The sequence below is a fragment of the Sus scrofa genome, chromosome 6 (genome assembly GCF_054392235.1).
Source record: "Sus scrofa isolate SSC_HxYL_T2T_F1_AM1 chromosome 6, Sscrofa_HxYL_maternal_Yorkshire_Landrace_v2.0, whole genome shotgun sequence".
In the NCBI taxonomy this organism is placed as follows: Eukaryota; Metazoa; Chordata; class Mammalia; order Artiodactyla; family Suidae; genus Sus; species Sus scrofa.
In genome coordinates this window covers 119,873,247-119,887,235 of record NC_139388.1, presented here as the reverse complement: position 1 = coordinate 119,887,235, position 13,989 = coordinate 119,873,247, and the positions used below count along the sequence as shown (strand labels likewise).

General features: G+C 37.9%; 2 protein-coding genes across 5 annotated transcripts in view; one reads left to right on the top strand and one right to left on the bottom strand.

The window, feature by feature from the left end:
- The window catches only part of LOC110261189 (uncharacterized), a 95,564-nt gene that overhangs the window by 11,704 nt on the left and 69,871 nt on the right, over positions 1–13,989 (top strand). Inside the window, exon 2 of one of the 4 annotated variants that reach the window (XM_084964422.1) lies at positions 6,187–6,436. The exons of 2 other annotated variants lie outside the window; for them this stretch is intronic. The gene's annotated coding sequence lies outside the window, so the exon portion shown is untranslated. Of the gene's footprint in view, positions 1–208; positions 4,921–6,186; positions 6,437–13,989 lie in introns of those variants that run through there. One more of the 4 variants, XM_084964423.1, reaches the window with a different exon arrangement.
- Positions 7,315–13,989, bottom strand: part of DSG3 (desmoglein 3) — a 31,776-nt gene continuing 25,101 nt past the window's right edge. The window contains exons 13-16 of the mRNA XM_003356391.5: positions 13,461–13,600; positions 13,084–13,147; positions 11,432–11,679; positions 7,315–10,235 (exon numbers count right to left, since the gene is read on the bottom strand). Of these exons, the coding sequence (XP_003356439.3) occupies positions 9,618–10,235; positions 11,432–11,679; positions 13,084–13,147; positions 13,461–13,600 (1,070 nt within the window). The 3' untranslated portion in view covers positions 7,315–9,617. The remainder of the gene's footprint in view (positions 10,236–11,431; positions 11,680–13,083; positions 13,148–13,460; positions 13,601–13,989) is intronic.

The following is a 13,989-nucleotide window of genomic DNA, read 5'->3' as shown; positions in this document are numbered from 1 at the left end:
AGGGATCGAACTTGCATCTTCATGGATACTAGTCAGATTCGTAACCCACTAAGCCACAACAGGAACTCCTAAAGGTATTTATTTATTTATTTATTTATTTATTTTAATCATCATGTTCGTTATGGAACATGACTACATGCCTTGAAAGCAGAGCTCTTATTTTACTAGGCAATTGTCTGCTAATTTATTGTAATATTTTTTTTTTAAGGTGGACCTCTCTTAACTTCTACTGAAACAATATCAAATGATTCATACCTTTGAAGAGAGTCACACCCATTTCATGCAGAATCAGCTACAATAAAGCTAAGTCAGCCAACAAAGATTTCTTGTGACTAATTCTCCTGTGGGAATGAAAGAAGAAGAGAGTATATCCTTGTACTTGCTTCATTTTAGAATTAGAACAGGGCAGTATTACAGGGAAGACAGAGTTGAACAAAGTAACATCCATGTGAAAGCTCATGTGGAGAATTGTTTTATGGTTCATAAAAGTGCCTTTGTGAGTTTCCATTGTTTGGACCTTGGAATTTTCAGTAATTGGATCCTCAGATATAGAGTATGGTTTATTGTTCTTTATACCTTGGATTTGCACTTTAGAAAATAAAGCCATCTAAAACCAAAAAAAAAAAAAAAAAAAAAACCCAAAACCCAAAACAAAAAAAAAAATCAGAGGAAGACTGTGGTCTCCAGGCTTTCAGGAAGAAGATAGTGAGACTTCTGTGGAACATTTTGCTTTGTTTCTTAGGGACTAGATGCATTAGGTCAATTGGTGAGGATGTGAAGCCTGAGCTTCAGGTGTGCTCCGTGCTCCTACATGAACAGATGACACATGTGTGACTTGAAGAGCACTGGAAACTGTTCCTCCTCTGGACCTATGACCTAATGATAATGAAATTTCATTTTTGTTCCTGAGTCAGCAGATATTCCAAGTATTAAAGATCTATATTTCCAAGGAGGAGCAGTGCTTTCTGTGATTTACACTTTACTGTGAATTTATCGAGCAATTACAAAATGTAACTAGTTACAGTCAGTTTTTTTTTTTTTTTTTTTTTTTTTTGTGTGTGTGTGTGTGTGTTTGTTTGTTTTAGGGCCACAGCTGCGGCACATGAAGGTTCCCAGGCTGGGGGTTGAATCGGAGCTGTAGCTTCCGGCCTACACCACAGCCACAGCAATGCTGGGTCCTTAACCTACTGAGTGAAGCTTTGTCTTCATGGATACCATTTGGGTTTGTTAACTGCTGAACCATGACAGGAACTCCTACAGTCAGATTTTTAAAGGAAGTAGGAGGTAATGATTATGAAAACATTTAGCGTATCATGTTCTAGAAATAAGGTAGTAAAACATGCAAAAGTAAAGACATATTTAACTTCCTTCTATTTTATATTGGGTCAACCAACTTTTGTAAATAAAACCTCTTTTCACCCAGCACCATAAATTCCACAGTAACTGGATATAAAGTGTGGTCATTACTGTTCTACCAGCATTCCCTGACATATGTATCCTGCTGGAGGTTGGGTCAGTAGCATTGTTCCTTTCATGCTAATTTCAAGTACTATTTCCCTCCTCCCCCCAAACCACCAGGCTACCCTGTTCTACTTTGGTGGCAATGACATAGAACTCTAAGGGGGAAAAACCTTCCAATTCTATCCTTGTCCCAGGAAGCTCAACTGAAAATTGCAGTCATTTGGTGATTCTCATCAGTTTGACTACATGATCACAATTTGATATGAATGAATTCATCTCTATTTGCTTGTGTTTTCAGAGGAATTTCCCGGGGAAAGGGGTAGACAGGACAAGCCATGTGGTTAAAGCAAAAAATTAGTGAAAAAGAAATATTACAGTGCCAGTTTGGAGTCATGAGAAAATTAGCCTAATTAATTCCTAATTTTACCTTTGATCAACAAATTACTTTTCAGCCTGGTTGAGCATCTGCAAAACAAGACTTTGGATCAGATAATCTAAATGTTTTGAATTTGTATGGTTTCCATAGTTTGTATGTCAGAACTCTTTGAGTTCATTTTGAAAATTGAAATAATAATTATTATTTTTATTTCAAATCTTCACGAGCACAATCTATGTCCTAGGTTCGTTCTCCTAACTCCTTTATAGAAACCTTGAGAGGGGTGGGGTAGGGACTGTTATTATTTCCCTAACAATAGTCAGAGAGGTGTCAAGAGATTAAGTCACTTGCCCAAAGACACACAGCTGGTAAGTGGTACAGCTGGCATTTGAACTCAAGTAGTTTGTTTCCAAAGCCTGACCTCTTAACCGCTAACTTAAAACACACAGTTAAAGAACAAAACCAAACAAAAACATTTCTAGTTTATCTTTTGTAGTCATTAAAATGTAATATACAGTTAGTTTTGATTGACTTAAGAGATGGAATGAAATGAAAACATTTTCTCCTGGGTCCTCCAGTAGTAGGTTTTGATTTTATGCAAAACCAGCAGATTTTCTTTGCTTGACAACTCATTGTTGCCTGTCAGAATATTCAGCAACATCTCCTGACTTGTTCTTTCAGTGGAGACAGCCTTCCCTAGGCCGAGTTGGCAAAGGTGCCAAGAGCAAGTATTGGCTTGTTCTGGAAGCCCTGGGGAGTCTTTGTAGCTTAGAGTAGAAGGTCTTCTATCATCCTGACAACATATGCCTTTGTTGTTGGTTTACAATTCGAAGGACTAGTCAAAGACCAACACCAAGAGGACAGTTCCAGGGTTCAAGAAAGTGTAGATAGAAAGAGTGGCTAGTTAGAAAATCAGCTTGGATTTCAACATTTAGCAGGCAGAAAATATCTTCGGAGGGAAAAAATCCATAGCCGTTTATAACAGCTGAGAGGAAAGGGGGAGATGCAGAAAACTATTGTCCAAATGTATTTGAGCAAGGGTTGTTACACATTAAAATTTTTTGAAGAGTTCCCATTGTGGCTCAGTGGTAATGGATCCAACTAGTATCCATGAGGACATGGGTTCATTCTTTGGCACCACTCAGTGGGTTAAGGATCTGGAGTAGCAGTGAGCTGTGGAGTAGGTTGCAGACACAGCTCAGATCCCACATTGCTGTGGCTGTGGCATGGGTCTGCAGCTCCGAGTTGACCCCTAGTCTGGGAACGTCCATATGTTGAGGATGTGGCCCTAAAAAGACCAAAAAAAAATTTTTTTGACATACAGAAAGTTGTATATAATTAATGTATGCAACTTGATGAGTTTGGAGATAAGTATAAACTCATGAAACCATGACCGCAGTCTATACTATAACCTTATTTATCGCCTTCAAAAATTCCTTTTCACTCTTATTTATACCATTATTTTGTGTGTGATTAAAAACATTTAACATGAGACTTACCTTTTTAGTGAAATTTTAAGTATACAATAGAGTGTTAGGCATAGGCTCTATGCTGTATACTGGCTCTCTAGCACTTATTCACCTGGTACAACCAAAAACTTATACTCTTTGACTAATAACTTCATGTCCTATTGCACATGTTTTCACTAATCAAAAGTTGTGATATTAGGCCTGGATGAGACTAAATAAAATCTGGTCAAACAAGGCCTCTTCTTTGTGCCTTTCCTAGATAAATTTGGATGGGAAATCTAGGTGATTATTTTCTTTTTAGTAATACATCTAGAGAGCAGACTCCATGTATGCACAAATTTTGTATCTGCAACACTACTAAGCATTAGTGTCTGGTCCAGGATCTGATGATGGAAAGACACTCTTCAGCTACATCAATCTACGTGGTTACTGATGGCAAATATGTGCACGTGTGTGTGTGTGTGTGTGTGTGTTTCACCTCCTAGTTAGGACCATAAAAATCTTATTATGAATACTAGACAGTAGGACTTAGAAAGGCATGACTAAGTTAATCTCATATTTTGTGTTTAAATACCCCTTCTTGACTTGGTAACAGTGCCTTCTTGCAGGACCAGAAACCATGTCACTGTGCCATCTAAATAAATCCAAGATTACCTGATTCTGTACTGCTTTATAATTAAGAAAGTTCTTTGAAATCCTCTCTTGATTTTGAAAGACTATAAATACTTCCTCTGCCTTCTGAGGAAATGAGGACATCCATATTTTTTCAATATCAGTGTTTTGCTTATGTTATCATAATTTGATCTTCTGTTTTCACACAAAATTTACTGTTTGCTCTTTTGATCATGACATATTCAGCACATAGAAAACATTAGAGATGTCCTGAAGCATAAAATTAAAAATACAATGTTCTCATGTACTTTATGAGAATAAAGGTAGAGGAAGAATTGGCTTTAAGTAGGAAAATATTTGCTGTAGTTGTCAAAACGTATTGTTATCCACAAATTATGGAAAATGCTAAAGTGGAAGGACCCATTTAAAGTTATTATTTTAAAAAACAAAACAAAACCCAAGATCATAGATATGGAGGACAGATGGATGGTTGCCAGAAGTGAGGGCTGGTGAGGTGGGCAAAATGTGTGAAGGGCATCAAAAGGTACAGGCTTCCAGCTATAAAATAAATACGTTCTGGGGATGTAATGTAAAGCAGGGTCACTGGAGTTAATACTGAATTGCGTATTTGACAGTTGCTAAGAGAGTAAATCTTGAGAAAGTCCTCATCACAAGAAAAAACACTTTTCTTGTAACTATGTATGGTGATGGATGTTAACTTAAATGCATAGACTTATTGTGGTGATCATTTTGCTATACATATATATTAGCAATATATACACACATATATATATCAAGGAAAAAATTTAAAGTAATTTTTACATCAAGGACACATGTCCTATAACCTCTTAAAAATAGTGTGCTATTAAAGTAATTCTTAAGGGATTTACCAGAAAGGAGATTCCATGACCTCTAGGTAGCTTGCTTCTGTTATTAATTGTGGAGGAGAGCTGACCAATGTGTTCTGAAAAATAAATTCACATATTTTTCAAAATAACAGCACATCACGTATTTGCGTTCTTTCATCTATCTCTACCTCTTTATCTCTCTCTATCGCTCAATCAAATATGTATATATATGCTTTACATTGTAAGCTTCTTTAACCTTTAGAATTATATCTAGATTTATACTTTTTATTTTATAATTTTCATTATTTTTCATCCAATTTTTCATGTTCATTCAAGTCTTAGAGCTGAAAATAAATAGATTATTCCGAGAGAGTAATAAGTATTATTATTGCTGAACGTAGACCAACCTTCACATTTGTGCCATTTATTGTAAGGCCTTGAGGAAGTTACTTTTCTTCTCTGGGTCTCTGTTTTCATGACTGTAATCTCAGAGTTACTGTAAGAAATAGATTAGAATATAATCATCTTGGCCATCTGGTAGACCTCACCAATGTCATGTTTCTTCCTGCTCTGGTAACTGCATACTTTTGCACTTGTCCTTTTAGATCATCATTCTCTTGAGTTTTAACTACACCTGCATTGTGTTTAGACTTTTTTGTTTTGCATTTGTTTAAAAAAAGTCAAGAGGGAGTTCCTATTGTGGTGCAGTGGAAACGAATCCGACTAGTATCCGTGAAGACACAAGTTTGATCCCTGGCCTTGCTCAATGGGTGGGGGATCCAGCATTGCTGTGGATCACCATGTGAGCTGTGGTGTAGGTTGCAGACTTGGCTTGGATGCTGGCTGTGGTGTAGGCCAGCAGCTGTAGCTCCAATTCAACCCCTAGCCTGTGAACCTCCATATGCCACTGGTGTGGCCCTCCAAAGCAAAATAAATAAATAAGATAAAAATTAAAATTAAAAAATCAATATATAAAAGCGAAAGACAGCAAAGACACCAACCTGAAATAGTCTGTGTCTTATCATGAAGGAATAGTAGTGCACTCTGAATCAAGCACAGAAGAAGGAATCTCAGTCAGTAGTCTTTGTGGAAAACGTGTTGTTTCTGGCATCTGGAATTTAAACAATTATCTTTTTTTCATCAATTATCTGTTTTACGTACAAATGATCTCAGACTGTGTTGTTGAGCAAGTCTTAAGTGATATGATCTCTAATTCAGAATTACTCTTCACAGACTCAGTAAAGGAGTGGAGAAAATGCTAGATTGCCAACAACATGAAGTCCTTAACTTTTGTTTCTTAATTGTTAGTTGCATTGAAGCTAGTCAGGAAAAGGTATTCTTTTACACTCTTACTTGATTTTTTGAAAGTTAAAGTAAGAGAAACTGATCTTGCTTTTTTTATTCTTTCAACTTTCTGTAGACATTCCTGTTGTGGCTCAGCAGGTTAGGAACTCGACATTGTGATCCCTGGCCTTGCTCAGTGGCTTAAGGATCTGGAGTTGCCACAAGCTCCTGTGAAGGTTGCAGATGTAGCTCAGATCCTGCATTGCTGTGGCGTTGGTATAAACTGGCAGCTGCAGCTCCGATTTGACTCCAAGCCTGGGAACTTCCATATGCCACAGATACAACTGTAAAATAAATAAAATAAAATAAAATAAAATAGTAAAAAAGTTTCTGATGGCATCTGCTTAAAAAAAAAAAAAAAACTTTCTATGAATAGAAGGGACCGGTGATATTTTTGGAGTTTACCTGCATGGCTTTCATTTTCCTGGGATTGTTGTGAAACATCTGTGTTAAGCCATCCACTTTCTTCACTCAACATTCACTCTAATCCAGTTTCCACTTCCCATAACCCAGGTCCAAGTCGAGTTGTCTGCATTTGAGAATGAGGAAGGTCAGCCAAAGCAAGATCTGAAGTTCTAAAGGGACTTATTTTCTGGCATCCCTTTAAAAGAAGACATTAAAAATAATAGGCACTTACTGGGAGACAAACCCACTGCAGGGGCTGATGGCTGTCACCAAAGTCGTGGTACATTTTCGTCATCATGTTAGGCTGGAAAACCTTACTTTCTCTTTATTCCAACTTTTCTGAGTCTTCATAGAATGTCAAAATTTTTGCTTGATAGACCATTCTAAATGACCAAACAAATGAGTTAAATATCCAGTTAGTAAGTTTTCTTTGACCTCAGCCAGCATCTCATCCAGCACTGTTTCTACCTGAAGAAGAAGAGATTCCGGGAGTTCCCTAGTGGTCTAGTGGTTAGGATTTGGCACTTTCATCTCTGCGGCCCAGGTTCAATCCCTGGACTGGGAACTGACATCCCACATCAAGCAACTGCACACTGTGGCCCCCTCAAAAGAGATCCTGAGTCCCCATATACCTCCTTCCTACTTGAGAGGATGCAAAAAATGTATCAGCTAGAAAAAAAAGTAAAATATGGATAAAAAAATATATAGGCAATCATTTCCTTACATCATATTTCTTAATGGTTATTCATTGCAGAGAGTTGTTCAGCTTTCATTAAATGGTTAAGGAAGTACTCATAAATTTGTTGCCAAACAATTTTATTTTAACAATGTTACACTGTTAAAGTTTTAATATATACTGTTTAAAATTCACAATACATCAAGTAAAAAGATTTTGAAGTTTTAAATTTTTCTACTTGAAACAGTTTTTATTCTTTCTGAAAAAGTACATATACATTTTTTGCTTTGAATTTAATTTTACATGACGAATCATTTGTAGGTCCCCCTAGACCCAACGGATCTATTTTTATTTTAAATATATTTCATTTCATTTCAGTTTTTCCCTTATTAGACTTTACTGTGAAGGCATGGTTTCTTCTGTAGTTTGACAATGCAGCAAAATCCCCATTTGATGGAGAGTTGGTTTTTTTAAGAGGCAATGGTAAAATACTTTGAGGATCCTAAAAACACTTTTGAACTTGGAATCAGGGTTCTTCTTGTGACTAATTTAATTCTCATGCATACACAAAGGAACAAATGGGCTCTGTGTGTTCTAGATCTGGGAGCAAAATTCTATTGAGCAGAGGACCTCGTGGTAATAACAGAGTGACTTCCTCAGGATCTGGGAGCCTCCTCCAAAGGGTCTAGTTCCCCTCATCTCAAGATGGGCACCCCGCAGGCCTTGCTACCTTGGAGCCTGGTCTTGGAAAAATAGGTTGGCCCTGCTTCTCGGGCTGTCTTAGCCATACCTTCCTGGTGGTCGTGGAAGTGGGAAGAGGGAAGAATGCTAGATGTAAGGACATTTGGCAGGGAGGGGTGAGGGGAGACTCTTTTTCCCTAGAAATCCTCAGGACTGCTCCCTCCTGGGTTAAAACACAAACACTTAATTGCTTTGCATTCCATCTGAAAAACAAAGATAGGTTTTGAATACGGCAAAAACCTGAAAGGAGCATTTTATATACAATTAGAATAGAGCTAGACAATGACCTTGTAAGTCTCAGCTAATGTTGATAAGAGGTAGGGTGCTCTCTATGGGCTAAAGGTTAAAGACCTTGAATGATCAGAAATGATTTGAAGAACTGCATTGCCATCACAGTAACACAAAATAATGTATTCTAAGCTCTCACTAACCTAACATTGTTATGCTCAAGAATTAAATTGCAATAGCTGTTAATTTAAAAGAAGTGAGGGTTAATAAAATAGAGGTCACTGATAATCCCTTTCCATATTTTTTTTGACTTGAAATATTGCATATAATACACATTCACAAATTTCACTATGTGTTAGTCTCTCATCAAAGGCCTCTTTTGCATATGAGGAAAGCCATGTTTTGTATTCCCAGAGTCATCAACATAATAAACATCACTGTATTATGTCATTACCCACTGACATTTAAAAAACATCACTATATTATGTCATTACCCACTGACATTTAAAAAATAAAGAATATATATATTTTTTTCTTTTTACAGCAGCACCTGTGGCATATGAAAGTTCCCAGGCTAGGGGTCAAATTGGAGCCTCAGGTGACAGCCTACACCACAGCTACAGCAACACAGCTTTCAAGGCAACACCAGATCCTTATCCCACTGTGTGAGGCCAGAGATCAAACCTGCATCCTCATGGATACTAGTCAGGTTCTTATCCCTCTGAGCCACAACGGGAACACCAAAGAGTACTTTTCAAAGACTATTAACACAGGATTACTGTTGAAGTGCATAGCTTAATGTATTACTTTCTTTAGATAGATCCTTTCAAGGTGATTTTAAAAAACACATAATATTTACAACATAATAGACTTTCCCAAATGTCCTATGACATTTCTATTTCAAAATTGTCATTATAAGAATATGACAAATATAGATGCAGCAAGTTTTATTTATAAGCCAATACCCTTAGCTTGAGCAAAAGATGTACCTAGGATCTCCCAGCACCAAGAAGATGGCAGAATTTCAAATGCAGCTACTTCTTTTCTCTATGCAGCTCAAAATGCTTTAGCAAAGACCTTATGACTCATATCATTATTAATGATATAAGAGAAGCTGAAAGAGTCAAGAACTGGGGCTCTTGACTCCAAGCACTTAATCCACTAAAACACATTGCATTTGAAGTTTAAAAATTGGTAGGAAATTTTCCTGCTGAATATTATTTTAAGATATTTTGAAAAGCAGCAAGATTTACTATGATTGGAATAGTATTTGAGAAGAGTGACAACATTTCCATTTTGGGGTTTAACTAGAAAATTTAGGCTATAATCGCAATCAGTTTAGAAGAGTAGCAAATAAGTGCCAAATCAGACCAGTACTCTGAGATTTGCTATGTTGTTTTGAATAATTTGGTTGAAATGGCCATATTTGGCCAGTATGTTATTCCAGTTCATTTTGATCAGATCAGACGGGAACAAGGATCTTCTGTGCAGATTTGATTACAGGACCCTGGTAGCTCTGTCGGAGCATGTAGGTTGCCAGGAACACTGGAAATTGGGCAAATCACTCTTTCCGTCACTATTACATTTTGCGTGAGAAGTGGATCAAAGACTGCAGTGGAGGGTTGCATGAGGGAACCAGAAGCCGAGTAAGTCTCCGTTACCAAATAGCTACCCTGCTGCAAAGGGTCAGGAATGGAAATGGCTGGTTGGAGAACAGAGCTGGAAGCAGACAAAGCAGAAGCTCCCTGGCTGCCTGACAACGTCTGGTAGCAAACAGATTCTGATTGCTGAACTTGTACGGATTGGCCACAGGATTCAACTCCAGAACCGCTGTCTTTGGCTGGTGGCTGAGATTTTTTGGCTTCGTCATCCATCCCCAGGCTTATCTCTGCAAGCTTTTTAAATTTGGGGCCAAGTGAGTCCAAGAAGCCATCATCCCACTCGTCGGCAATAAAACTGCAACAACCCAGGGAGCCGACGGGAGAACCGGGGACACCGGTTCCTTCGTTATCATAGATCAGCAAGCAGTCATTTGCTTCGTGGCCATCGTCTTCCTCCGCACAGGCAAATGCTTTCTAAAGGTGGAGGAAGGTGGAAAAAAAGAATTTTGAAAGACGGTCCATGGAAGAATGTAATGCCTCTCACAGAACTCAAGGTTTGATCATGAGTGCATGATTTAGGTAATCCATACAAGTAAAGGCATACTCTTTACATCAGGCGTCTTGTTATAGAAGTTACCTGTGTTTGGAGAATAGTGTTGTTGATAGTCCTTGGAAATTGAGTCTGGCCTAGGCTCATGGTTTAATGCTTGATTTTCAGGGCTTGAATTTACATAGACTTAGGTGTACTGAGCAAATGTGTACAAAGCCTAGAGGTGTTTGGCTAGGCCGAGTACGAGGGTCCCCATGTGTTCTTGTGCTAATGCATGTCTTTGTGTGGGGTGTGGGTGGAGCCATCCCACCGTGCACCCTCTGAGACAGCTGTCAGCCAGACATGGGTCTCTGATGAGACTCTGTAACTCTTGGGAGAGCCTGACTTGTAACTAGGACCCATACACAACTTGGAATATCCCAAGAATCCCCATCCTAGACAAGCCCTTCCTGCCAGTTGCTCCTCACAGTATCACCCTTCATCTGCTTGGACACCAGGCCAGCACTTACCAGTTCATACTAAAGCTTTAGATGAGATGCACCAACCAAGAGGCAAACACCCTACCTCCCAGAGTCCTCTCTGTTCTTGCACCCTTTCTCCCTTTCAGTTCTATGCTTCCTGACACTTCACCTGATCTTCCATCACATCCCTGGTCCCCCCTTTTGTTTTGGGGTCATTAATTCAGTGGTTCTTCAACTTTTTTGGGCACAGACTCCTTGAGAATGGGAAGAATACTATAACCCTCTATGAGAAAAACATATGCAGATGTATTCTGACATACTTCATGGTATAGGAAATACAGAGCAAGCTGCTTTGTATTCCTAAAGAGGATGCTGTGGATCTGGGTGCAAAAGGTTTTCCTTGTCAGTTCAGTTGGAGGGATGAGGCGCCCTCTTCTATCCCTTTATGTCTACCGACCCATTCTTCCTTTGGGCCAGTAGCCCTAATTTTGTCAGCCATCTTAGGTATACTATATACTATTTTCACAAGGAACCTCTCTTTTTTTGTTGTTGTTTTTGCATCTTACGAAGCTGTAAAAAAAAAGGAACTGTAAAACTGGAGTCACGTAGAAAGATCTCTAATGTAAACAAGATAACAAAGCCACAGAATTTTCCATTACCTGAGAAAAGTAGGAGTCCAGGAAGTTCATGTTTACTGCCCCTTCGCCATAGTCTTTGTTGGTTCCTCCAGTGGAATGTCTTGTTCTCATTGTCCCAGACTGTCCTGCAGAATATATGCTAAGGCCAGCGGCCGCTCCAAATCCCGCAGCGGCTCCAGATCCTCCAGCTGCTCCAAGCTTGGTGGTCAGTTCCATTCCCGAAGCTCCCTCTACCACTGTCCCTCCGGCATATGTATTTGTACAAACTTCTAAAAACAGGAGAGACAATTTTATAGCATTTCATGCTGTGATTTTTTTTTTTTTGGTTGTGTTTTGTTTTTACTGGGTTTTGATATCCAAGAACTGTCTCCAAGTAAAACAAGGAAATGGGAGAAAATATAGTTATATGACTAGAGGTGATAAGAACACCCACAGCCTGTTATGTGAGAGTTATAGGGGAGGTGAGGATGTAACAGAGGATATTAGCAGATGAAATAGCTCCGAAAACATGCTAGTTAAAAAATATACAAAGGAAATAGATTTTCAACAGCCAGAAATGGAAAAGTGAAAACAGAATATTCAGCACACAGCCATAAGCTTCTAATGCAATGCTTGTTTGTTTTCAGGAAAAAAGAAATTGTAATTAAGCTGTTTTATTGGCTCAATATGGAAACCAAGAAGGAAATATACATAATGTAATCATACAAATTAGCAGATGCTAAGTTGGTGTCTTGGTGCCTAATGAAAATTTAATGAGTTTTGACTATTCTGCCTTCACATTACATTTTCATGGAAAGCTGTTTTTTTCTAGAGAATTCTAAATATAGTTTTTGCTATGTAATTATAATGGTAGAAACAGTTAAGTATTAATGTAGCTGGTAAAGGCAGATGGTTACCTCTTGGGGGAGGTCTTATAAAGATTCTTCAGGCTGGGTATTTAAAAACAATCTATTGCTAAGCATGGAACTAAGAAACTAAGAACTAAGAAACTAAGAACTAAGAAAAATTTGAATATTAGGCATTAGCTCTTATTATTCTAGTTTACACCTTAGTTGTGGCATTGAGATAATAAAATAGTCATTTGATAAAACAAATAAATACATAATTTCACCTATGTGACAACATAAGTGATCTTGTCCCATGATGACTGAATATGAGAACTGGTAATTGAACTCAAGTCAGGAAACTGTTAGTTCTGGGGAAGGAAGAAGGGCAAAAAGATCTAGCATGTGCACACAGGAGGCTTTAACTGCAAATACTACCAATGTCAATAGTCAAAGTAGGATGATGGGTACCTGTTGTTTATTATATTTTCCTTATCATTTATTTTTCTATATGTGTGAAATCTTTGCATATTAAAAAATTAGTAATTGACTATATGAGAGTCATACTTCAGTTGGTTAAAGTTTGGAAAAGTATAACAAATCTTCTGCCAGTTAAAAACAATGACATCAGTGGACAAATGAACTTACTGAAGCCAGAGCTAGGTCACGGAGTTGGCTAATATACTAATATTAAACCATTTCATTGAAATTCTATTTCAGTGGTAACATCTCTCTGTATGTGCACTAATATGCAAATTATTAAGAAAAGAATTTAGAACAGTTTTTATCATTCATTGTTTCTTGCTGAACCCACTATTGTGTTCAAAAATAAATTTGATGTTCACTTACCGGAATTTTCCATGAAATCAACTCCATTGGAAGTTATGGGTGGCACACGAATATTTGTGATTTCCTGCAAACCATGTGTAAAGAATAAGTACATTTAATAGTTAATCAGATTTCAGCAACATAAGTAAAATGTGCCCCTTTGCAAATAGTGACATTACAAGAAGCCCAAATTCTTGCAGGAGTCACCATTTCTATGATTTGATATCCGAAGAGCTAAGATCCTAAAAGCCTTCATTCATTTCAGCACTGATTCTCAAGAGTCTTAGAGGGTCAGGAATCTCTTATTTTTAGACCCTGTTACCCCTTTTCCTGTTGGAATATAAATCGAATTTTGCTCTGTATGCTTGAAATAAATGTTTTACCGAGTGGATTCTCACCTTGTCTTCAGGGTGGGCTCCTTCGATTCCCCACTGATGAATTGTTCCTTCTGAACCATCAGGCACTGGGATGAATCCACCAGTCACTCCCCCAATAGGACCCCTCCCACAGTCGCAAGTCAGCAGCAGAAGGGGGGCCACTAGTAGACAGGAAAACAAAATGTCAGAACGTTTGCATCACTTGAAACAATTTGACATTGCAATTGTCAAAAACCTTGTAAAGAAAATGTAGTATTTTTAATGCTTATGGAAAATCTACTAGAAGGCAAAATTAGTTTCTGCCAAAAAATCTGGTAAATTAAGCATACTAAAATTTCATAGGTTATGAAACTGAAGGAGACAGATGAAGTTATTCTTGTGACACATATATTGTTTTCTTAAAATAGGCTCGGATAAATAATAAAGGTGGTCCTTCAGCTCCTCAGTCCTTTTCTGTAATATATTTTTATTATGTTTGCATTAATTTGTACATGTTGAGGCTCTGTATATGATTTCAGGTGAATACCCACCCCAATGGTCAAGATATTAG